Source organism: Callospermophilus lateralis, chromosome 11 (assembly GCF_048772815.1).
Source record: "Callospermophilus lateralis isolate mCalLat2 chromosome 11, mCalLat2.hap1, whole genome shotgun sequence".
In the NCBI taxonomy this organism is placed as follows: Eukaryota; Metazoa; Chordata; class Mammalia; order Rodentia; family Sciuridae; genus Callospermophilus; species Callospermophilus lateralis.
Genome location: NC_135315.1, coordinates 54653406 through 54680232, shown reverse-complemented (window position 1 = coordinate 54680232; position 26827 = coordinate 54653406). Strand labels below are relative to the sequence as shown.

General features: G+C 41.5%; 1 protein-coding gene across 1 annotated transcript in view; it reads right to left on the bottom strand.

Moving 5' to 3' along the window:
• The window catches only part of Dnah9 (dynein axonemal heavy chain 9), a 328584-nt gene that overhangs the window by 278465 nt on the left and 23292 nt on the right, over nucleotides 1-26827 (bottom strand). The window contains exons 7-14 of the mRNA XM_076870265.1: nucleotides 20524-20691; nucleotides 18119-18235; nucleotides 14698-14848; nucleotides 11968-12082; nucleotides 8439-8507; nucleotides 6803-6929; nucleotides 2471-2726; nucleotides 1187-1428 (exon numbers count right to left, since the gene is read on the bottom strand). Coding sequence (XP_076726380.1) covers nucleotides 1187-1428; nucleotides 2471-2726; nucleotides 6803-6929; nucleotides 8439-8507; nucleotides 11968-12082; nucleotides 14698-14848; nucleotides 18119-18235; nucleotides 20524-20691 — 1245 coding nt within the window. The remainder of the gene's footprint in view (nucleotides 1-1186; nucleotides 1429-2470; nucleotides 2727-6802; nucleotides 6930-8438; nucleotides 8508-11967; nucleotides 12083-14697; nucleotides 14849-18118; nucleotides 18236-20523; nucleotides 20692-26827) is intronic.

The following is a 26827-nucleotide window of genomic DNA, read 5'->3' as shown; positions in this document are numbered from 1 at the left end:
AGTAAGAAAATGCAGAAGGGAAAAATTTGGAGAAAATATTCACAATATACATATCTGACAAAAGATATGTAGCCATAAAGGATTCCTCGAACTAACAACATTGTTAAAACGTGTAAAAGATGTAATGTAAATAGACACTTCAGACAGGAATGTCTGTGTGCGTGCGTGCGTGTGTGTGTGTGTGTGTGTGTGTGTACACACACACACACACACACACATACTGGAATATATATACATTGAGTCAATCAGCACATAACTGACATTTTTGGAAACACAGAGGATATATGCATGGATGGATGGATGGACCAATGGAGGAAAGGAAGAAAAATGAATGAAAAGTGGATGCATAGGTTCAAATCTAGATACCGAATTGCTGAATATGGAGCCAGAGGGGTTAAAAATAATTCAAGTTGAGGATTTCAAAGGCAAAATTTAGGTAATGATTTCTCACACTAAACTCCAGTCATCATTAGTGCTTAAGGTCGGCCGATCTTACTGTGCTTCAAACCACAGATAAGCCATACATAATAACTGCCGATTCATTCCTGACTTCTGGCATCTGTCAACCTGTAGACACGGTCTTATGGCTACTTCAGTAGAAATGGAACTGGTCGCATTATCCTTTCCCATTGTTTACAATGAAGCTTTGGTTTTTGATGATGGGACATGAAGTCACCTTGGTCACAATGCAGGGACAAGCCTTACTGCAGGGAATGCTGTATTCCGCAGTTTTTCCTCTTTTTGAATACAGTTAGGGATGCCTGGTACTCTTCCATGCCTCAGGGCTCTATAGAGCTAATTATAAGAATGTTGCCGGAGGACCACACCAGGTTGCAGGGGTGAGCTGGGAACAAGGGTGGTTGGTGCAGCAGATAATCCAGGATTCTGCCCTTGGCATCTCCTTATATACCCTTGGGGTTGGGTGTGAGACTGAAGTCATGTGACGACTAAGTGGTGTCGCCACTAACGTGGTGTTAATTTTGACACACTGACATCAGGATGTGACTCTTCATTGTCCCTATTAGCTTCCCTTATTTTGCTCTCAGTATGAACTTTTATTCTTGACTGCAGAAGACACAGTCTCTACTGATCATTCTAATTTCCAGAGCACTTTTTTGCATTCACGCATGTATCTTGGTGCTTTCCCTCTAGTCTCAGGACGTGGGTCTGAGAGGCTGGTTATTACCTGAACAAGGGCGTGAATCTTAATGCCAGATTCTTTGATGAGACTGTAATATTTTTCCACCCGATCACGCTGATCATCCAGGGACAGAAGGCATTCCTTTTTCCCATCTTTTCTCTTAAATATTGGAGCCACCCACGTTTTCATGATGCTTTGAATCTCTTCCACATTGTCTTTTGTTTTCTGAATTCTTTGTTCAAGATCATGAATACTGTTGGTGATTTGAATGACATAATCCCAAATGCCTGCTCCCCAAAAGAAATATAATGAAACAAAGCACCTTACAGTGAAGGGCTACTCATTATGAGAGATAAGGATTTAAAGCTTGCAGGTTTTATGAGAATTTTCTGTCCAGGTTACTTCATTATCATCAGAATATTTTTCTTCCAACTTGTATTAACAAACCAATTCTTACCATAATCCTGACTACAGAGGAAGGCAAACAGAAGTGACGCCTACCACACTCACAGCTGGTACATTTGCCCAGAAATGTAATTTTACAATTAGTACCAGTGAAACATGATGACTTTATTCGGATTAATCAATTTTTTAGTACTTTTAATGCATTCAAGGTTGAAAATGTCATTCCCTCTTATATATTGAATAAAGTCCTAAATTGTTTAATATTCCAAGATTTTCAAATTTTAACTTTTCTGAGGACCCTTATTTGAATTAATCTCCTTCCCCTGTGACTTGTCATTTGTTACTTTTAACCCTAGGATGGCTTTTTTTAAAAAAAAATCATGGACAGGTGGACAGGTTTGTTTGATTTGGGTTGTACATATGCCTTTTGTCTTCACTACAGATGAGCTCTTTGAGGGTAGAGAACGGTCCCATATAGCTCATGTCATATCTCCCTGCATATAGTCCCCTGAATGTGCTAACCAATCAAATGAAAATTTACTGAATTGAATTGGGGGACAGTACAGAAGTAAATGCACAGTGACCTCTTTAAGATATTTGCAATCTAGTTAAGAAAACCCAACAATGATGATAAATATAGTTAAGAGCTCTCATTTATGGAATGCCATGCATATGCTAGAGATCATGGTGCATCTTAAGTAAATTAAGCTTTCTAAATTGACCAGTCATATCCCAAGAGGAGAAAGAAGAGGAATACCAACCCTCTTTGCTTCTCTACACGGCTATGTGCCCAGGGAGAAGACAGATTTGGGTTTCCTGACCTGGTTTTAAAACTTATTGCCAGGGAATGATTTGAGGTTCTATTAATGTTATTAGACCCCAGAATCCTAATGGTTCTTTTTAGACTGCAGGTGGTGCCGTTACCTTCTGTTTTCCAGTTTAGAGTCTCCTGTGCAGCTTTCAGCTGGAGATCAATGGTTTGCAGCTCCCTCTCCACTAATGGAAATTCCACCTCTAGCAGAGTTGTCATAACCTTGTTGTACCAATTTGCCACCAACTCCAAGTTGGCTACGAGTTGCCGATAGAATTCCCTGGAGGAGAACATGGCTGCTGCTGTCTCGGGGAGGTGCTTTGTCTCTCTGGACTCGAGATAGCTCATCTCCTTCAGTACTGAAATCAGCTGGAGGAAAGAATCAACACCAGTAGTTATCGTTCAGGACTGCCTGAGTGTGAGAGAGCTGTCACATCCGTCAAGGATTGGAACATCCCTGGGGACCCAAAGACCTTCTGGGCCTCTTTTTTTTTTTTTTTTAACTTCAATTCCTGACAGTTCCTTAAATCTAGTCTCAGAGAAGGAAAATCAAGTATTAGGGAGAAGGTAGATGACTCAGAAAGCAGCAAGATTTACCCAGATACGTAAATCACAAACAAGACCAGGAAGAGGGAATCCAGGAACAGCAGGGGAGAGCTCTGCCTTCGGTAGTGTGGGGACACTTGGCTGCATTTGGCTGCTGGCCAAGCCAGTTCCACTGAGGGCTGCTGGCCTGAAAGAGGAGGATCAGCTGGTCGGGCCACCCGTATGCATGCAAAAAGCCTCAAATGTAGACTTCCGGTGTTCTCTCCAGAGGAGATCATCAGTCACTGAGAGACACTGATGAGACTGAGAGAAGCATTTGATACAAGTTTAATTGTTAAATAGCATCATTTGGAATATTTCACAATGTCTGTAACCCTGTGCTGGCATTTCTTTGTGTTTTAATATATTAAAAAAGTCAAGAAACACAAATCATCCAGGCCTCTCTGAACTTCTGTGGAGCCCCTGAGTTTATTGGCAACCGAAGAAATGAAAAGCCAAGTAGACATGGTCTAAAGAAAATCCGGAAAGACCTTGACAGAAAATAGTGTGATTCTGGGCACCCTCTTTGCCCTTGTCTATTTATCAGTGTGTTTCTATCTGAACCTACAAGGACTGGTGATGTACAGGTATAGGTGACAAAGCAAGCACAAAGTCACAGTTCTCCCCACTTCTGCCTCATAGAAAGACATCCCAGCTGGGCACCATGGCACACACCTGTAATCCCAGTGGCTTAGGAAGCTGAAGCAGGAGGATCGAGAGTTCAAAGCCAGCTTCAGCAACAGCAAGGCACTAAGCAACTCAGTGAGACCCTATCTCTAAATAAAATACAAAATAGGGCTGGGGATGTGGCTCAGTGGTGGAGTGCCTCTGAGTTCAATCCCTGATACCAAAAAAGATAATAAGAAAAAGAAAAAGAGAAAGAAAGACATCCCAACTCCTAGTTCCTCTTCCTGTGGCTCTGGAAGAGTTCTCCATTTTTGACCAGCTAATCTTAGGCAGAATGAAGATAAATACTACCCATTTGGAGGGAAAATGAACTCAAGTCTCCTGGTTTACTCTGAAATGAGCTCAAGATGCATATTAAAAACTTAAGTGTAAAAAAAATGTGAAAGAAAAAAAATAAAAGAAAATAGTGTGATTCTATGATATTGAGGTAGAAGAGACCATTCTGAACATAAAACCACAAAGTGAAACATAAAAATTTATGTGTAGAAAATACCCAACACAGGGGCTGGGGTTGTGGCTCAGTGGCAGAGTGCTTGCCTAGCATGTGCAAGGCACTGGGTTCAAGTCTCAGCACCACATATAAATAAATAAAGGCCCATTAATAACTAATAAAAATATTTTAAAAAAGAAAATACCCAACACAGATTAAAATGACAACTGGCAAAAACTATTTGAAGTTGTTTTTTTTTACAGTTTCTTAATATTTAAAAAATATTTCCCAATTTTTCTAACAAATTTACAAGAAAGTGGGGGGGCACTTCCACCAGAAATTGGGCCAGGGGACACACAATTCATAGAAAAAAAAATGCAAGTGGCCAATGAATACAAGACTATTAGTCATCAGATAAATTAAAATTTTAAAAATTGAGATTTGTTTTTGTTTATAGTTCTACAGTCTGGAAACTATTGTAGGAAATGGAAGCGATTTTGTTGGCAGGAGAATAACTGACTACCACCTTTCTGAAAAACAGGTGGATAATATACATGAAAAGTCACAAAATATGAATATTTTATAGCATAGCAGTTCTACTTCTAGGCATTTATCCTAAAGAAATAATTAAGAATGTATATGACAATAACTAGGGATATTTATTATAGCACTATTTATACCAAGTTTTATCCAACTTCAGAAGTCAAGGGTTAGAAAATTCACTATTAGTTATGTCCAACTGAAGAAAAAAGTTAAACTACAAGCACTTGTCAACTTTAGGGATGTAAATATGCAAAAACAAATGTTCATCTTACATTCAATAAAAACAAATGTGTATCCTACCATTCAACTGACTGATGAAACTGGAAAGTAATTTAAATAACCAATAATTGGGCATATAAAATTTTAAATATACTTTACATAAATTTAAAAAAAATTAACCTAAACAATTCTCAATCTGTACCTAGAAGGGCAGATCTCTGATCACATAAGTGCATTACTGCTTATTCTTAGAAAGTAGCAAAACTATGGCCACCCTAGTGGGATGTCAAGGGTGACTATAGTTCTTTAGTTTGTTACGCTGCTGGCTGTCCCTTCTCAACTCCTATTATAGTTTAGGTATTTGTTTCCTCTTACCCTTTCCTTTCTTTTCTCCATCCTCTCCCTTCTATTGCTTACAAACACATCCAAAGGCCCCAGTACCTGCTATACGTACAACCTGCTTTTCGGCTCTGTCTATAGTGCCGTGATGGTTTAGATATGAGGGATCTCCCAAAAGCTCATGCATGAGAAAATGCAAGAAAGTTTAAAGGTGACATGATTGGATTTTGAAAGCTTTAACCTAATCAGTGTAAATAAAGCTTTAACTTTAATATTCTGCTAGGGATTAACTGGGTGGTAACTGTAGGCAGGTAGGAGGTGGGTGTGCCTTTGGGGTTCATATTTTGTCATGGTGAGGACAGAACTCCCCCTATCAACCTGTGCTTCTTGGTGGCCATGTCCTGATCTGCTTTCCTCTGCCACATTATTGAACCATGATGTTCTGCCTCACCTCAAGCCCTGAGGAATGGAGCTGGCTAGCTATAGACTGAAATCTCTGAAATTGTGAGCCCCCAGTATAAACTTTTCTTCCTCTAATTGTCCTTGTCAGTTCTTTTGGTCACAGTGGTGAAAAAGCTGACTAAATCAAGTGCATTACCAGGGAATGTGCCACCAAGGCAGAAGTAGGTGCCTGCTCAGCTCAGTGCTGCAGATAGATAGATAGATAGATAGATAGATAGATAGATAGATATCTGAGTGATACACTTCTTAATTATTATTTTCTCCAGAATTAAGCTTTCTGTGGTTTCTAGTTTCCACCCTCCTAACCATATAGATCAGAGATGCCCAAATTCAGCACTATTGACACTTTGGGGACAAGTAATTCTTGGTTGTGGGGCACCATCCTGAGCATCATAGGAAGTTTAGTAGCATCCCTTGGGTCAGCTTATTAGATGCCACTGACACCCCCTCCAAATCTAACAAGCCAAAATGATTTCAAATGGACAAAATTATCCCAAGCTGAGAACCACTAATCCCATTTTCCCCCCTAAAGTTACTCTTTAGAAATTTATCATATGCTATCTAATAAAGATAGATTTTTGCATGCTAAGACTCTGGATCCCACCTATATGTGGGTTCTTTGAGGTGGAAACCAAGTCTTAAAATACAATTGGTGAAACCTTCAGCATTTAGTCAGTGGCCTTCACATGCTGTAAGTATTCCAAGTAGGGTTTGAATGTTTGGTACCAAACCATCAGTGATATTTTGCAATACATTTATGAGCCACGAAATGTCAGTGGTCAGCAATGTCTCAGATGATGTCTCAGGCCACATATACAACAGAGTTCCTATTGCTTAGTGATGTCATAGCTGTCTTAGCTTGTATTGCTACACCCTGTGATGCACAATGACAAATTTGCCTAGTAATGCATTTCTCAGAAAGTATGTCATAAGCGACTCATGTCCATGTGTCTTCTTCAGTAAAATCAAAGCAAATAGGTCGATCAGCTCTAGAGAAAAACATGAACATTGATGACTTAAGAAACTATTACACCCTAAGATTCATCCCCCGCCCAAGAAATCCAGGGTGTCTATTCTTCTGAGCAACTTTTGCATATTTTTATACCTTTTTGTCTTTCATTAGTAGAGTTAAATGAAACTCTCCAGGAACTCAAAAGGAAGTTATTGCCTCTCAGCTGACCTGTGGGTTAAAGTTGACAGTGATCTGCTTCGTCTCTGGGTCACGTTGCAAAAGTGGTCTGGAAAGATTGTACTGTGACTTCTCTGCTACCGTACGACACCAGTCCTCATACAGTCTTGTCTCGTATCTGCAATCATCAGAGACAACAGCCACCTCTTACACACCCTCCCAGCTCCCCAGCTTTTGGCCATTCTCCAAAACACGAACTGAAGAAACTATTAATCACTGATCAGACCACGCTGGGTCAGTTCCTGCATAAAACTAGTGATTTCGAATGGTGACTCAGCTTCAATCAGAGGAACATAGAAAGATTACACGTGCTCTTTTCAGGGGGATATGGGAAGTTGTGATTAGTCGCAGTACATGTTGGAAGAAGGTCCAGGTAACATTGGGTTTCACACTAATCTTCGAGCAGCTCATGGACATTCATCATTCCAAACATCTACTAGGCGTGGGCTTGGGGAATAAACAATGGCAATGTGACCAATCGTGAAGAACACAGATAAACAGATCGCTGTAATATAACATAGTTGAGTACAACCCTGGAGAATCGTGCATTGCATCAGGCGTCTAATGTCACAGGCAGAGGACTGCAGAGAGAAAAGGAGCACATCAGGGAATGATCAGAGGTGGCACAATGAAGGGGGAGAGAACATTCCTGATAAAAGCAATGCTTGGCTGAAGGGTAGGGGCATGCCTGTGTGCTGGGGACAAGGAGTAGATTGCGAGTCTGAGGCTGGATATGGTGAGAGGAAGGCAAAGGCCACATCATAGAGGGCTCTCTTCACATCAGGTTAAGGGAACTACTAAAAGGTCTCTGGCTGAGGCGGGGATGTGATGACATTATGGGATTGGGCAACGGTGTGGGCACTAAGGGGCACTCATCTGGAGGCAGGGAGAACTGTTAGAAAGCTGCTGTGTCAGTTCAGGCCAGGGAAGTTCAGTCTCTTGTGAAGATGCTGAAGGTGGGAACAAAGAGGAGTGGAGATGCTTGACGCTGTTTTGGAGGTAAAAGGGGTAGAGTGTGTGTCCCTGGTAGGTGGAGGTGCCACCAATTGATTTGTGCAACACAGTGCTAAGAAAAATCAGGATCAGAATCATAATGTCTATCTTCCTACTCTCCCGAATCAGAAGATGAGACCAGGGGCTGTTTCTAGCCGTTGCACCTCCCCAAAGACTTAGCTTTTAAAGCAAGATCAACTATGAACCTCTATAAAAGTTTCATTCTGATGCTTTTTCCATAAGAAGGATGCAGGAAGTATTTCTGGGGTTTATTTCCTCTCTGTGCAGCATGAACTATTGCATTCCGCTTAGTGAGCAGCGGCTGTGATATTCCAGGACTCTCCTGGGAGTGCCGTGAGTGGCACCCCACTCTTTCTAGCTCTGCAGGGTTTCTACTCCCAGGAAATCTACACGGGAAGAGTATTTGTGTATAGAATACAGCAGCATTCCCCAGAGACCCTGTGCATTAACCCAGAAATACTGTACTCACACACATTGTAGCTATAACATAAAACACTGTGACATTTCAGAGCTTCTAAGGAATCGGTACAAACTTAGAACTAGCAAAAGGCCCTGTGTGGGGGGAGGGTATGCAATTTGCAGAACCATGTGATTCCCCAAAGCTGCTGCTTACTTTTCCAGCAATGAGAGCATATCTTCATATTTTTGTATTATTCTCTTCCCTTCAGCAGATTCCATGCAACTGTGGGCACCCAGGAGAAAAAAAGTGAAACAGAATTAGAAGATGGCGAAGGAATTATCTCGGGAACAAACTGCATTTCTGCATCTCACACAGAAGGCTTTGGGGGCTGATTCCCAAATGCCCCTAAATGAGTTGACATTCTTCTTCTTCTTCTTCTTCGACAGCCTCCTCAGGCCACTAGGGGGCAGCTGTACCTGCTAGAACACAGGTGGTCCCACAGGTGGTATGCATGTTATGCCCTTTCCTGCCCAGAACTCTCCAGACCCCTCATCTAGCTGAGTTAGTCATGCAGGAGGTAAATGAGGTCCCTTAAAATTATGAATAAAAGGGAAACTGAGCTATTAAAGAAAAATTCTAGATGCCATAGTTTTCCATATTTAAGAAACGATTAATTTAGCATTGTGTGTATATAAACGTATGTAAATAACAATGTTTTATATATAATGTTATATATAATATAGACAATATAATTATATATAATATATAATAATATTATGTGTGAAACATCACTTTATTTTTAACATATAATATATATTTAATATATAATATATTATGTATAATGATATATAATAAAATATATATAATATAATATATATAATGATATTTTCCCTTCTCTAAAATCCATCCAGGACACATGATCAGAAACACTGATAATCCTTAATATATTTACATGAGAGTCTTACACACCTCTCATCACCCAAATGCATGCACACACAATGCACATATATGTGTGTGCACATAGACATACATGCATGTGCACATGTGTGCTCACACACACTCAAAGGCCTCTGCAGAAATGCTGAGGCCCACAGAGGAGTGAGCAGAGTCTAACCTGCCGCCCTGTTACCCATAACTGCTCCCTCTGCTTTTGACACTTGCTGCAACATGAAACAAAAGTCCAGCTCCTGGGAAGATGGATGAAGTATCTTGAATTTCCAGAAACTGTCACAGTAACTGTTTGGAGGTCTAGTTTTTTTTGTTTTTGTTTTCTGTGCTGCTACCAAAGTGAGGCAGCTTATTGTAATGATTCTTTAAAATTCATTTGCTCTTTAAACTATCACTGGGTTTCTTCATATGATCCCTCACACCCACTGAAGAAGCACTGGGCTCCCAGTCATTTCATGCCCTTTTGTGGTGAATGAGCAGCAAGGAGAAGCAGAAGTGCTCCAGGCCAGGTGGACCGGCTCACACCTGGCTCTCACTTTACAAGCTGCAGGATCTCTGCAGGCCTCCCAATCCCTGGATGTCAATTTTGCATCTGAAAGAAAATAACGCGGAGAGAAATGAGGCTTCTCACATGTGGAATCTGGCAGTGGCTTGGTGGGTCTGAGAAGTCACAGGAATCAGTATAGCAAGATTCCCAGTAGCTACCACTTCCCTTCAGGGTGAGGACTCCACAACACTTTTAATAACTAATAAGTCTATACTGCAGAGCACAATACACATTTGAATTCATTTTTAAAGCAAATGGGAATTTTCATGAGACTTGTAGAGTTTGCCATCGTGTGCCACCCACAGCCCCTCTTGGGACCAGGCAGTCTGACCATTCCCTAAATTTCCCCAACCCCAGACCCCTATAGCCAGGTGTGTTGGCTGCAGATGATGCACAAATGCCTCCTATTGGAGAATAGTTCTGCCAAAGATAGACACCTTGTTCAAGGTCAAGCCCTTCCCAGGAAACCTCACATCCAAGGACTAGCTGATGTTGGGGGTGCAACAGCCAGACAGTTCTGAGGAACTGGTCCTCCCTAAAGGATCTGTTGAAGTCTTATTTGCAACTACACAGCAGTTCAGATTCTCCCTCTGCTCAATCTCTTTTCTCTTACTGCCTCACAGCTGCTATTTCTGAGAGCATCTTTGTCAGTAACTACACTTGCCTGCTTTCTCGGAGACAGACCAATGACAACTTTGCAGTCCATATCCTGGAAGCAGCCCAAACATCCCTCCCCACCACATTCACTCCCCTCCACTTTAAGGGACATGTCTGAAAAGCATGAAGGATTAGCTGTGCTCTACTCCTGGCCAAACCAGAGACCCCTGGGAAGAGCTCTGGGCTAGAAGCGCTAAAGACCCAGACGGATCTTTCAGTCGTCTCCTTGGCTGTCTCTAAGAACTTAGGTGAGTCACCTCATTCCTTTCTGCCTGTTTTCTTTATCTGCAGAATAAAGAGCTCGCCTAGACTGGAGCAGATGCTCCAAATGGCCACACACTGGGCAGACCTCGCCCACAGGCATGCTTTGTTAGATCTGTGCAGAGTTTGGGGAGAAATGGAATCCTTAATCATTTTAAAGTTCAATATTCAACACTAACGATTTCCAGTTTTGCTGGCCATGGTGGTGCATGCCTGTAATCCCAGCGGCTTGGGAGGCTGAGGCAGCCAGCTTTAGGAATTTAGGGAGGCTCTAAGCCACTTAGTGAGACCCTGTCTCCAAATTTAAAAAAATAAAAAATAAAAAAAAGGCTGGGGATGTGGCTCAGTGGTTAAGCACCACTGGATTCAATCCCTGGCACCAAAAAAAAAAAAAAAAAAAAAAAAAAAAAGTCAGCTTCTATCCAACACTCAAGAATATGGGGGCTGCTTTTCGAGATGGTGATACGCAAATGGAGTGGTGGCAGCCCCCTGAGGACCCCATCCCACTCTCCCATACCCTCTGCCTCACTAGTTATTATGCCTCTTGGTTGCAGAAGGTCTTTAGTCTTGCTACCTGAGGGTCTCACAGTTCATCCTAACTTCCAAAAGCCTGTGATGCCTACAGCCATAGTTCCTTTGCTTCTGTTGTGCTTGCTAAAGACAAGTGCTTTCAACACAGCCCAGTCTTTTAGAAAGAGGGATCAGAGAAAGACTTCCTGTACCTAGGGAGCATCCTAAGCATGATGTCCCAACTAGCTACTCTCACTCCCTCCTAGTGGCCTTTAAGTATCTCAGTTTCTAGACTCAGCCACAAAACAGGCCCATGGTTTCGCATCCGGGTTACCATCAGAAGCACATGAGGAACTTGCTGAAGAAGCAGATTCACAGTCCAGGCCAGGCTCATATTCAGCAGGTAACAGGTGTGCCCCAGGGTGTTCTATTCAACAAGGTCCTCACACTACAGTTTAGAAAGCACTGGCTTCATCTTCAGTAGCCTCAGCTGCAGAGTCATTGAGTCAGAGAAAGGGAGAGATGTGCAAGACCTCCACAGAGCTTGAAATCCCTGCCTTATTTTCCTCTAGAAATGAATGTCACAGAGCAAAGCCTGCTAGCCTGTGGTCGGTTAAGCCTCACTCAATACTAAGGGACCCGGAACTCAGTTCAAATGTATGAGTATCTTTACTATTTGGCTATAGGTACCTAGACCATCGTTGGAAATGGAAAGAAATAAAGATGGTTTTCATGCCTCAGGCAAGTGAGCTGCATTTCTACACTCAAAAAATGCACCACAGCAGGAACAAACCTGACATTCAGGAATGAGATACTCACCGATGCGTGATGCGTTTGAAGTTGCCGAAGGGACCCTGGATACGTTGCCTCAGCTCCTGTGCCCAGCGGAGGCCCCCGGCCACAGCAGGCATGTTCTTGTGCACCGGGGAGAACCCTGGGGACATGGCACAGCCAGACTGAAGTGAGGCTACAGTCCCCTATAGCTCCCTCCACCCCTCGGATACTTCCTGCCAGTTACTTCGATATTGCTGCATCTACCTCCACACTAAGGTCACCTAGGCTCACACTGAGGAGTTCCTGCAAGCTCACTAGGTTCTGTTAAAGAGGAAATAAAAGCAACCCTGGAAAAAATATGAGAGCATCAGAGGACATGGGTTCCCTGCTGAGACATTCTGATTTAATTGGTCTGGGTGCTTGGTCATAGGTGATTTTTTTTTAGAAGCTCTGAAGATAATTCTACCTCTAGAATTTGGTAGAGATAATCTCTCTACCAACAGGGTGGAGAGATACTGCTTTGAACAGACAACTCTCTCTGGGCCTCAGTTTTCTCATCTATAAAATGAGAATAATATCTTCCCTGTTTAATGAACTTGGAAAGTTTCCAGGAGAATTCAACAAGGTTAAGAATGACACAAGTCATGTGAATCATAAAGCATCTGAGCAGGGTCGGTGCCACCTAGACACTCTTACTTTAGTTCATGTGGTTTGTACATTTACCTATAACTACTTGTTAAGATTTACCAAATGTGAGATTTTATTTAAAAAAAAATAAACAAACACAGTTTTCAACTTCCCTGGTAAAATGAGAAGATTGGCAACAATCCAATGCCAATTCTAACTAGCAATGGGATCCTAAGAGTGGACACTTCCTTTACCACTCCCTAATGTCTCACACTCAGCCCAGGGTCATTATTTTCACTTCCTGTGAGTCTTCATGATCAGAAAAATTCTAAGATGACCCCAGTGAACCTCATCCTTCCTTGCATAATCCTCTCCTCTTTAAGTGTGGATAGAAACTGTGGCCATGGTAAGATGCCATCCCATGTCCATATTACATTATGGAGCAGAAGGAAGAGGATCTTGGGTGGACCTCACCTTATCAAGCAAACTGGTAAAACAGAGCTCCGGCAAGAGGTGGAGGAGGATGTCAGAGATTGGCAGCGTGGGAGAGTTCAGTGTGCCATGGCTGGCTTGAAGATGAAAGTAGCTATCTAGTGAGAAGTGTGGGTGGCTTCCAGTTTGGGGGAGAAGCTTCTGGTTGATAGCCAACAAGGCAGTGGAGACCTTAGACCTACAGTCACAAGCAACTGGATTCTACAACAGGAATAAACTTGGATGTGGATTTATCCCTCTGAGAACCTCCAGATGATAACTTAGCCTGGCCAACTCCTCGATGTCAGCCTCAGGACGTAGAGCCGAGATCTCAGATACACCGTACTGGACTTCTGTCCTTCAGGAACTGTGGGCTGAAGGATGGGTGCTGTTTCAAGCTAGGAGCAGTTGTGCATGTTTCCCACACAGAAACAGAAAACCCATATGGCTCCTGAAGAGTCTGGGTTCTCATACTCTGTTCTTGACTATAAGAAGTGAGGAGAGTTGTCCTACATGAAGCTGGACCAACCAACTGTCTGAGAATGATTTCTTCAGTGAAGGCCATTCTTAGTGACTTCACTCTGAAACCTGTTTCATAATCAAAATGGTCCTGGTTTTTAGCTACTTATAAACCTTAATCAAATTCCCATTGCCCACATAATACGGTCTTTCAGATTCCTTAATGTGGGACTCGGAGCACTTCACATTTGGACTGCAAACTCCATGATTGAACTGCTCTCTCTCTCTCTCTCTCTGCATATTTTGTTTGGTCATAGGCAGCACTGGCTGATCATCTTCCACACTGTCTCATGTCTTTTCTTTGAAGCCCTTTGCCTCTTCCCCTTTGCTCTCAGTCCCCCCCCAAATTTTAGGGCTCAGCTCCATACTCCTCTCCCATAAATTTACCTGGGAATCTCTCAGCCACAGTTCACCTTGCTTTGTCCTTATGAATCAGGTGGCACGCTATTCAGACCCTATGAACAAACGCCTTTCACTATTCATTATTTCATTAAATAGTTGATTATTCTTGATCATAAAATAACTAAGAATAAAATAACCACAAAACAGTTATTATTTTATCCCTTAAACCAGACTTGCCATTACACAGAGTGCCTGCAAAGAAATCTTGCAACGACTCAAGAAATGTTTGTAAAGCTGAAACAAACTCACTCGTTTGACTTTCAAACAAATACAATAGGGCATTGAACTGTAGTAAGAATGGAGACATCGCACCTCTGCAAGGTAACGAGCTGCCCTTTGTCAGGCTCCTGCGGGTTCCTCCCACCAGAAGCATGGTTGCCATGGCAGTGGAAGGGAGAAGAAACTTTTCTCTGGTGTGTATAATCTATTGTGAATAGCGGTATGCTGAAGATTAATCAGTGTGGCAACAGTAATCAGGGGTCCACTCATATGTGATGCCAAGGTCACTGTGGCGTTCAAGTTGTCACTGCTCTAACTCAGCCTGCCCGTCTCAGCCCCAGATACAGGATGCCTACGGTGCACTGAACCCTGCAATCACTCAAGATGGTCTGGAATTTCAAGCAAAAGGGTCATGTTTGCCCTTCTTGGACAGTGTCATAGACCCATATATAGACATTTAACAAATATGAGGGGGGATGCATTGAACCTTTCCCGTAACCGAACTTCCCTATCAAAACCCCTTGGTAACAAACATACCGAGTTCTGCCTCTTCCTGGATGTGCTGACTGTAGATGGTCCTCACCGCATCCAGCTCTTCACTGAACATTCCCATGAGGACGAGGTATTTATCTGATACATCCCGCGCTACCAGTGGTCTGTCCAGGAGGTTTCCTGCTATGTCTAGCAGCTGAAGAAGAAAAGGTCACACATTAAACATTTCCAAGCTTCCATAAATCCTGCTTCTTGGTTTTTCCTTCCTATGTCTATTAATGCAAGAGGGGTGCACAATTGATGCAGAATCAGAGCAGTAATTATTAGTATGAGATTATTCCTACTGTTTCCCCTTATCCTTTGCTTCTAAAATAGACGTACTCCTGTCTCCTGGGCTACCTACCCGACTCTCTTCTCTCATAAAAATTGGAAAAAAAGGAAAACTAAGGATGCTAGGAAGGTTAAATTGATCTAAAGGTCGAGGTTTTAAAAAGGTTAAATAATAACCTAAAACAGAAGAGAGGTGATCGTGGAAAAAGAAAAGAAATGAGCTAAGTAGGTTGGGTTTGGAGAGAATTTGTAGAGCTGAAAAGTGAGAGTGAGAGCCGGAAAAACATTGCAGAGAAGAGTTGCACTGAGAAAGGAGGTAATAGTTAAGGATAATTTGAAGATGTATTAGAACAGCCTTAACCCTCTGGTGCTTCCTGAAGCAGCAGAATCAAGAAGTAAAATGCATTTAATTACCTCTTGGTTCCTGGCTTGAGTTTCTTTGATTGTGAGGCTGCTCTGAGGCCAGACCATGCAGGATATCAGGTATATTTAGGACATACCAATACACTGCTTCTAAACTTGCCTTCCAGTATAGTCTCCCATCTCTATGGGTTCTTCAAGTCAGAGGTTGACCAGGGACAGGCAGTGGGTGATAAAACCTGGCCTTTGACCTCGGAATGTGGTACATTTCAAAAAAGGCGTTTTGTTCTTCTAAAATCAACTAAAGTTGAGAATACATGTGTCCACAGTTTAAAATATTTATTCTCTGACTCTGTGCAGAAAAATGTTTGCTAACCCTTGCTTTTAAGAGACACAGTGTCAGGGCTGGGGATGTGGCTCAAGCGGTAGTGTGCTTGCCTGGCATGCGTGCGGCCCGGGTTTGATCCTCAGCACCACATACAAACAAAGATGTTGTATCCGCCGATAACTAAAAAATAAATATTAAAATTCTCTCTGTCTCTCTCTCTCTCTCTCCACTCTCTCTTTAAAAAAAAAAAAAAAAAAAAAAGAGAGAGACAGTGTCAAGGTTATATCCACGTATCTATCCTGGAAGCTGGGTAGACCCCATTTGTCTGAGACCTCATGCTCGTTCTGTTGCCACCTTATTTCACATTGGGACATGCTCATCACCTTTTTTCTTTACTGCCTTTCGAAGTCTAGAGCAGGAGAGAGAGTGAGCTCCAGGAGGTGACTGGCATGAATCAGAGAGGGTTTTGGATCTCCAGGACATGTCATGGGGAACGATCATGACATGCAGGGAAGAGCCCATATAGATGGGGGGTGCTGTCCTAGATCAGATTGGGGTGGGGTGCAGTCCTGGGTCAGATATGTCTCAGGTCAGACAACTCAAAGGCCCTTTAATGATTCCACTGTACTCTGAGGAGTTGATAAAGGTATCAAAGCTTTCCATTGAAGGTTTAAAAACAGCTTTTCCTCAACAAAAATCACCTAGATCCCTGGTAGAAAGTAGTTGCTTCCTGAAGGAGGTATAAGAGAGTGGGTCTCCACTGAGTCCTGTGGCTCAAATCTCCTGTTGGTAACGTGTAGACCTGTCAGCTGAGGAAGCCCTGCAGCCAGCCTACATTGTTTGACTCCTGGTCTTTAGCCTGGATGTACCTTGGCTGGCCATAACCTCTAAGGTACATAGTGGTTGGATGATTGTATGGCAGTAACAGGGTTAACAGAAGTCAGAGGATCTCTCTGGTCATCCCCTATTCCCATAACCCTGAAAAAGCACTTATTTTCATGAAGTTATATCCATTGGAACTTTTGCTTTGGCTGGAGGAGGAGAGAAGGGTTTTGACTTCTTGTTGGTGAGTTGGCCAACAAGGGAGATCAAAGCATGTTAAAGGGCCTTGGGAACCACCTTGGTTGGCCTCACTTTCTATGGGCAGCTGAGGAGAGTCATGGCCAGAAGATAAAGAATCTGCTTTGATGAGAGTCTTTTGAGACTCCATATAAACAGCGCTGCTTTAGGCACAATATTGGAAAGAGCTCCCTTTTCTTCTACCCAGACTCTTCAGTAGGGGGATTAGAATTTGCAGAACCCAGAGAGATATGTTTTGGCCTAAATGTACGTATTTTCATGGTGGGAACCGTCTAACAAGCAGTGGAAAGACTTCTTCAAACACCTTCCTGGACAGATGAAGTTCCCCAGGGATATTATAGACATGGGGTAGAGACGCACAATGATTTCATAGAGCCACTTGAGAATACATGGAAGGGCTCTATTGAAGACTTCTTGAACGCTCTTGTTTAGAGGAATTCATATGAGTGGAATGGGCATTCTCAGTGCATGAATAGAGTTATGGTTTCAAAATTAGTTCAAGTGCTTGAAGAGGAACTCCTGGAAATTTTATTCAGTGAGTTATGAAAGATAAAGTGATTATTAAAGTTTACACACACACACCCACACACACACAGGCTAGTAAGACCTGGACTATTTGGGTTACTTAATATTCCAAAATAGCACAGATTTATCCAGCCAAGGTTTAAACTCTCTTACAATACACTGATCATGTAGTCTCTATTTGGACATTTTCAGTGACCAGAAAGTAAACTACTTTTCAAAGAAGTCCATTCCACCTTCAAGTTTTGAAGGATATCTATCTCTGTCCTCAATTGCCTCTCTGTAACTTCCTCCTGACTCTAAAAGCCTCTTCAGAGTTTACGTTAGATCTGTCCCGTGTTATCACATCTTCCAGTCTCACAACTCCACGTGCTCTGGACCACCCGATCTGGACTAGATAGAGTGAGAGCACAGGTCTTATTCTGGTGACTGACGCTGGTCCTGTGATCTGTTGCAGGATCACAGGTAAGTGGTTTGCTCCAGTTTGCATCAACTGGGTAGCACTGGCTAAACAGCCATGGTATTGCAGAGCCATGGTTTCAGATGGTGACCACAGCAGACTTTCTCACTTGTACTGGTTAGAAGGTGATAAAGTGTGGCGCTGAAGAGGGCATTGCAGAAGAAACTCTTTCAAAAGGTGTTTTCTAGTATCATGTTTTCAGAGAAGCATAAGTCATCAGTCTGACTCTGCATACTCCCTTGCCATAGGACATTTACATCCCTATCTACCAGACAGAGAAGAAGATTTTTGGGAGCAAAATAGTTGGGATACTATCCTTACCATCCTCTGGTAAAGGCTGGGGGAGTATGGAGCCCGGGGATGGCTTCTGTCCCACTTGTACAAACCTTAAAGGCATGCTCCAAGCCGGGTGTGTCATCGAAAGCTTGAATAAAGATGGTCCCCAATCTTCGGTCAAGATCTTCTACTCTCTGGTTAAATTCAGAGATGTCATTTTCAAATTCCTGAGGAGAGAAAAGTATATGTAAGAAAAACACCAGTCCCACTATGGTCTTCACTATTAACCTTTGTGCTTGAATCAGCCATGCCAAAGGTTTATTTTATTTTTATCCCCTAGAATTCATTGTGCTATGACTTGGGATACTATCCTTACCATCCTCTGGTAAAGGATGGTCCATGTAGAGAGTTACCCTGTTATTGAAGCATTTTATCTACACACGCTGGGCAAAATGGCAAAGTGAATCAAATGTGAGGTCGGGACCTTTATCCCTCTTTCTGTGCCCATCTCTTCCACATCCTGGAGCCCCTTCTCTCACCCACAACATCAGCTCAGACAACCCCACCATACATCACAACAGCAACATCCCAGCAATGGGGGCTGATTCCAACATTACTGCCTACTGTCTTTTCTTCCCCAAGTCAAAACCTGATTTTTTGACCAAGTTAATCCAGCCATTAGAAAAAAAAAGTAAGCGAACTAAATAAATATATACTATTTCCTCTAAGTAGAACCTAATTGATTGAGACAGCAACTAGCCATTGTTGTAGAGGTTGCTAAATTTAGCAAATAAAAACACTCAGCACCCAGTGAATTTGAATTTCAAATCAACAATGAATTTCTTTAAAAAATGTAAGTATAATCCAATTACTTTGTTGGGTCTGGCAACCCTCTTCTTAGAGTACAGCAACTTTCAGGAAAAATTTTGTTGGTTCAAAACTCTGATTTGTGCAATGACTACTTGTAATGGTTTAAAAATAGTAATGCATATTTTAAAAAGTAGGAATATATAGTATAGTTCTATTTCCGAAACCCAACCATGTTGACATGATGGTATGTTTCCTTACAATCTTTTTTACCTGTTTCTGGGAGTTTTAAAATTTTATTTTATAGTTGCAAACACATGGTATTTACCCTGCTTTGAATTCCCTCATTCATTCATATTCTCTCTCTCTCTCTCTCTCTCTCTCTCTCTCTCTCTTTTAGAATAATGGAATTTTTTTTTTTAAAGCGCCATCTCTTGGGTCTGGATAACCAATATCTCTTGTCTGAAGTTACCCAGAGTAGATTACTATCCTAATTTCTCTTTCCTTTTCCTTCCCATTCTCTTGAAATTTCTTATTCAATGACTTTGTCTTTCTTTTTAGGAAATTCCATTCCCTATTTCCATACTGGCTCCTTTTCTGTTTTGCTCCTGGGCTTTAGAACCTATAGGTCTTCATTTTTCAGAGCTACAGGTGAGATACCAACTCTTGGTCTCACTCCTGGGAAACACATCCCTGGATTTTCTTTATCCTCAGTGGGTGACAGTTTCACTAATTTTTCCCCAAGTCACTGATAAACTTCTGTCCAGGTATGTCTAAACATTTTTTAATTGATTTTTTAAAAAATAAATGACAGTGGAATGCATTCCAATTCTTATTACACATATACAGCACAATTTTTCATATCTCTGGTTGAAATATAAAGTATATTGATACCAATTTGTGTCCTCATACATGTACTTTGGATAATGTTCACTTAGCAGTTTCTGCTTCAAGCTTAAAACCTCCCCCACCCACACTTTTATTGAGGTATAATAGGCCAATTAAAAATTGTACATGTAAGGTATAGAACTTGATGCTTTGGTATGTTACATACCTTAAAATACACACAACCAAGCTTTAGCATATCGATCACCTCATGTAGTCACAGAGTTACCATTTTCTTCTGTATGTGTATGTATGCAGGGTGGAGGGTAAGTACCTTTGAGATCTACTCTCTTAGAAAATTTTAGGTACACAGTAGATGATTGTTAACTATCATTACTTTGTACATTAGATGTTTAGAAATCATTCATCTCTCATAACTGAAACTTAATACCCTTTGATAGCACTTTCTTCCTATAGCCAGTAGTGACCTCTATTCTCTGATTTTGAGTTTGACTGTTTTAGATTCCACCATGAGTGAAATCATGCAGTATTGGCTTATTTTATTTAGTTTAAAATGTTTGAAGCCACCTGGTGACCACAGCTTCCATTGACGTTTCCACACCCAGCTAGCTTAGTCTGGAGCAGTTAATGGTGGAGAAAGGCACTTTCTGATCTTTCTCCTAGCACAAAGAATAATTAGGATCTCTTTAATAACACATTAATAATAATAATTTCTCCAGATACAAGCAGTAACTGATATAACCAATAGAACACAGAGGCAAATAAAATGCATAGAAAAAATGAAAGTAAATGCCAGGACCTTATAGGCTAAAGGCATCTGAGATAGGGACAAAGCTTACAGGTTAGCCCCTCTGAGCCCTACCATGTTCGAGGGGTCCAAGAAGTCATAGGAGCACTCTGAGAAGACCTTGTACATCTCTTGAAATTCCTCGTACATTTGCTGGACCTGCTGACCTAAGGAATTCCCTCTGATGCCACTAAACTCAAGCTTTCCCAGTTTGTGGAAATCCAAGGCTGTCTTCAGAAGATCCTATGGGAACAATTCACAAATGAGTTAAAACCATCATCATTATCATCATCATCACAACCATGGATGGGGAGAGCTGGAAATGATATGGGGGTGGGTGGTGGTTGCTTAGGAAAGTGCAATGCCTGATTAGTTTTGTAACCTTATTATTAGATTGGGTTGGTAAAAATAACTCCTAGTTAAACGCGTTTACAATCCAAAAAAGAAAGTGGAGATAGATAAGATCCGCAGACACCAAGATAAATAATGGAATGCATGCTTCAACTTTTCTCTTTGTGCTCTAGAATGAATTATAAAACATAATAATCACACAACCACTTCATGATTGATGGATTTACCACCAATTTTTATTTAAAAAGTTGATTTTGAATGGCTGTTATCTCCTTCTAGAATGACAATTGTTTAAGGGAATATGGACGGGAAAGCAGACCCTCCAAATGGTTCAAAGGACACATACACGGGGTAACATCAGCCTTCTTAGCAATGCCTTCTGCCAAGCAAAATCTCTTGAAGAGCATCTTTGCCCATCATCTGCAGCACACTGTGCCATGGCACCAGTAGGGAACAGAAGTCACTCACTCGTCCTTTCTGTTTTGGGTTTCTTTGTCTTTTACAGGATAACAGTAATATATTAGGGCATGGTTGTGAGAGCTAAACCAGTTAATGCAGGCCCTAGGATTTAGGCCACGGGTGGCACACCGTATGTGTTACTGTCACTATTGCTGAAATGGCAGCATCCCCAGCTGTGCTCAGAATGAAATGACAGGTGGGTGACACAACCCAGAAGCCTCAGGGAGAGGTCCCTCCCAAGTCCGTAAAGAGTTCCTCTGCTGGTACAAAGGCCTCCTGAGCATGTCTAAGACCACAGGCTGAATTTATCCCTCGTGAGTACCTGTCTAAAATCACAAAACCTCCAAACCGAGATACATGTGCTGGCAGGACTTCCCATCTATGCACAGGAAGGAGGAAGGTTAAGGTTACCTTTGTGTCGTTTGGGTAAACATTTTGTGTGGACCCCTGGGAGGGGGTCCTCTACCTTGAGGAGGTTGGAAGGGCAGGAACAGAGTATGCTGAGACACCGACGTTGGACAATACAGTAGGTCCTGGTAGCAGTCTAGAAAATCCCCATGGCCAGTGGCTATGGTACGATTGACCAAAGGAGCTGCTTAGCTCCTTTCTCTCTCTGGTTCACCAAGTCCAACAGCAGTGACAGAGTCACTGGAAGTGAGGAGAAGTGGCTGATTTTTTCCCCCACTTTTCCCAGGGGATTACCCATGAAGCCTTAGGCAGACATCAAGTAGTCCACTTTTTTGCTCAGCTATGTTGGGGATGGTCAGCATCAAGCAGCTAGAAAGGGCTGAGGGAGTGGTAGTGTATGGGAAGGTCAGAGAGAAGGGAGGAGGACACCGGCCAAGGAAGAGAAGATGTACATTAGAACTGGGGCTCTTGCTAACCTTGGTAAGGGATGGAGAAGTTGCTATTTTAAAATATTAGAAGGAAACATGGGGAAGCACTTCAACACACTGGTATGGGCTACATTTTTTTTTTTTTTTTTTTGGATAAGACTCTCAAGACACAGAAAACAAAAGCCAAAATGGAAAATGGATTATATCAAAGTAAAAAGTTTCTACATGGCAAAGGATACAATCAACAGAGAGACATAAGGGGAGAAAATGTTTGCAAACTCGTTCATCTGACAAAGCATTCATATCCAGAATATACAATATGTATAATATATTTCTTATATAATGTATATAACAAAACCTCAAATGATGAAATAATAAATTGGATAAAGGGTATTTCTTCTCAAAAGAAGAAATTCAAGTGGCCGATGCATTTATGAAAAAAAAAATGCTCAATTTCACGAGGTATCAGGGGACTGTGAGTCAAAACCACAATGAGATATCATCTCACCCCCATTAAAATGGCTGTTATCCAAAAGACACACAAAAAAATAAATGCTGGTGAGGATGTAGAGAAAGAAAACGCTCATGCACCGTTGAATATAAATCAGCATAGCTGCTATACAGAACAGTATGGACGTTTCTCATACAAATGAAAAAAAAAAAAAAGATCTATCACATTATGCAGCTATCCCACTTCTGGGTATCTACCCAAAGGAAATGATATCAGCATATCAAAAAGACACCTGCATGCCCATGTTTGTTGCTGCATTATGCCATTCACAATAGCTGAAATATGGAACCAGCAGAGATGTCCATCAATGGATGAATAGATAAAGAAAATGTGGTATAAAATTTTTTAAAAAAACGATATCTTATAATTTGCAGAAAAAAATAGAACTGGAGGACATTTTGTTAAGTGATATGAGTCAGATGCAGAGAGACAGGAATGCCATGTTCTCTCCCACACGTGGATATCCAAAAAAAAGTTGGTCATAATGTACAATAGTGATTACTAGAGGCTGGGAAGGATGTGGGGAGGGGGAAGTGGGAGTCAGATTAAAGGTACCCACACAGAAGTAGATATAAATAGTAAGTTCTAGTATTCTACAACACAGTTGTGGTGACTATAATTCAAAATTATCTATCATAGGTTATGAGTAAGCAGAAGAACTCAAAGGCTCCACACAGAAAGCAATGGTAAGAAGACGGAAACATTCATTACCTGATTTGTTCAGTACATATTGTATAATGTATTGCAATATTACACTGTTCCCCATAGATGTGTATAATTATCATGAGTAAGTCAAAAATTATTTAAAATGTTTAAAGAGAAGGAAGCGTTAACTATCCTGACTAGATCATTACATACTGTATACGTGTACTAAATTATGACGCTGTTTCCCATAATTTTGTACGATAGAAATAATAAAAATACATGTTCAACTTTATGTAGTGGGAAGAAAACTGAAGTGAATTTTATTTGAATGAAATTGACATCGACAGTCATCAAATCTCTCAAAAAGGGCTTAGTTGTCATTGGTTTCATAGGAGAAAATTGTACTCATTCTTCACAATTGCATGAATTTGTCAGTTTCAGTTTTTAGGAAATACTATCTGACCCTCTTAAAAGATACATCCATTTTGATATGTTTGGTTACATCAGAAAACAAGCTGAGAATTTTGTCATACTATTACGAACACTTGAAATATGGTCTTGGATGGTCAGTGAAAGGTGTTTCATCTCTCCTCTAACAGGTAAATTGTAGGTATTAGAGAGAGGGTTAATATTCTACCTTTAGAGAAAGTCTAATTGCTGAAAACAATGTTATCCTAACTTAACAAGCATGGGGGTGGGGGGCATGACCCATTTATTTAGGGCTCAATTAAAGGCCTTAAGGCTTTTCTTATTCTCCCCCTTTCTACCTTTCCCGGAATTTTCCATCCCTTTTATCATTTTTTTTTTAATTCATTATGGTAGTAAATACATGAAATTCGTTACACTCTACTCAGGATGAAAACATCATCCTTGGGAGAGAACAAGTGGCACTGTAGATAAAGCCTGGGATCCGGGGGCCAAAAAAAAATCTTCTCACACTGTGGTGTTTTAATATAATTGCTTAACGTTATATTATACAATTTGCTTTATTTTCCATCCATGTTTCTGAGTAGGTGGTAAATGTCCCAAAGGGGTCCCGGTATCACCAGAGCCCGGAAGAGTCCTGGATGCTGAACAGACATTAGCTGAATGAACGGGTGCCTCCCCATGGTGCTCTGACAGAGCGGCACCCATCCAGAAGACTGCTGAAAGGGTGACAAAGCACCAAGGAACCAGGGCCTCTGAAGAGCGGTTGGTGAAAACAAGGAAAGTGAGGTTGGAGGAGAGAAACACAAGGCCAGGCCTTTGGATGTCAAAAGGGCCCTTGACTAGTTCAAAGAACCTTCTGTGGACCCACTTTCAACCGTTGAATGAAAGCCGAGGAGCAAAGGAGACAAAGAAGTAGATCTGGTCTCACGGTGAGGGTCGAACCCATGAGATTTCTGATATGTGATGGTTTTAACTTACGAAAAAAAAAAAAAAAAGATGACAATTTCCCGCGGCTTCATTTAATCAAAAGGAACCATCTAGCGCCTAAACGTGCCCAGCCTTAGAATGGGTTGATGAGAGAAGGAGCAAGCTCCCATCAATGGATGGGCTCTAGCAGAATTTGACAGTAGTGGTATTGTTGAAAATATTCTGAGGCAGGTGGGAAATTGCCTCACCAGTGTAGACAGAGATTTATCATACTGATCCTAGCTAACCCTTTGATTCTTCAATGACTTAGATGTAAACTTTTTTCCCCCACTGGTTATTTAAAAGTTCTCCAAAAAAAAAAATGTGTACAGGGCAAATTTAAGCCAATAAGAGGTTTAAATAATATTTTAACATATCCATTTTTATTCATGACGGTAGTAAATACATGAAATTCATTCCACTATACTCAGGATGAAAACATCGTCCTTGGGAGAGAACAAGGGGCACTGTAGATAAATCTTGAGTTCACACCACCCTGTTTCTGCCACTTACTAGCTCTGTGGCTTCAAGGGAGACACTTGACTTTTCTACAGCTCCCTTTCTTTTCTTGTAAGTGGGGACAATAATATTTAACCTGCCATGGGGTTCCCAAGTTACATGGAAAGTGCCTTTTATGGGACTTCAATAAATGGTAGCCATTATACTTAATTATGATCATCCTGATGTCAGTAGGAGAGGTTGGTAGATATTAGATGCATAACAGATTTATAAAGGGGGTCATTTTGTCGCTCCTTTCAAAATAGACATCCTTAAGAGCTCTGGGATTCCGGGTGGCTCACTGGACTGATTGGGTCCTATTCCTGCGAAAAACAGCACAACATTTAACAGTGGTGGCAAGCGGAGGGTGACTGGGAGGGTTCAATTCGGGCTGTGGCCCATGAAGTGAAGAATCGACATCAGGTATAATGGCAGGCTCCACCAACAGCAATCCTATTCCCGAAGGAGAGGTCACGCTGCCCGTCTTAAAAGAAATGTCTTCAGAATTCATTAAGGGAGAGCACAAAGCAGACATTCACAGATGAAAATCTCAAAAGGTCATTTGGAAAAAAAAAGACTGTTTTCTTTACCTCTCGACTGCCACCGACCTTATGCTGCTAATGGTCTCATCTGCGATCACGTGTACAAGCTGGGCTAAAAGGGAAGCCAGTCCAATTAGGCTGGGAATGAAAGGAGGCTGAGGAGTGGTTGGAGATGGAGGAAAGAGCAAAAGGAAATGTGGTGTGTATTAGGTCAGCTTATTACCTATCTCCCTGCTAATCACTTTGCATAGAGCCTCAGCAGGAAATCATTTAGTCTCCAAGTGAAACACAGCTTTAGAGCAATTTTATAATGAAAGAAGTGAGAGATCTCTCCAAGCTGCTTACTGCATTGTTTGCAGGGAAGAGGCTGCAGGCAGAAACATAAACAGGGGATCGGCAGAATCTACAATATTATGGCACAAAAATGAACCCTGTGTGTGTGTGTGTGTGTGTGTGTGTGTGTGTGTGTGTGAACACATACATGTGGTGCCTGCCGGAGCTTCTGTGAGAAGCTAGATCATGGAAGAAACCCAGAGGCAACCGAAATGTCTCTTTTTCTTTGATTTTTTTTTTTTGACCGTTGATTCAAATGGCAAAAATTTTAAATACTTCTGGGATTTCCTTCGGAAGTCATAAAATCGAATAAGGCTGTTTCGTGGAATGGGAATCATAATTTTACCTGAATGACCTATTTAGGTAAAAAGACCTGGAAATCATAAAAATAGGGTGCACAAAGAGCAGAATGTATAAGGATAGAGTGAAACTATGAAGCTAGTTTGAGACCTTCCAAATGGGAGGGAAGGAAGGGAAGAAAGAAAGGGAAATAGACCTTTATAACTCCCTGGAAGATATCAAAAGTTTGGTGAAAAGACCACATGCCCTAGCTGGGGTACATATTGTAGATAAATCACTCTGAGCCATGCAATAGCGGAAGAGTTAACTTACATATCGGATTTAATTGTGCTCGTTTGTTAAAGTAAGGGCATTGAGAATAAGCTCTTATGATGATTGCAAGGATACAGACTGTGGAAGGAGAGAGGCTCTTGAAATATACTACTTCTTCATTTTCCTATTCTTCCTAACCTCCAGGAGAATGAGCTGTCTAGGTGATTAGTTATCAAGATAGGAATGAGGAAGAGATT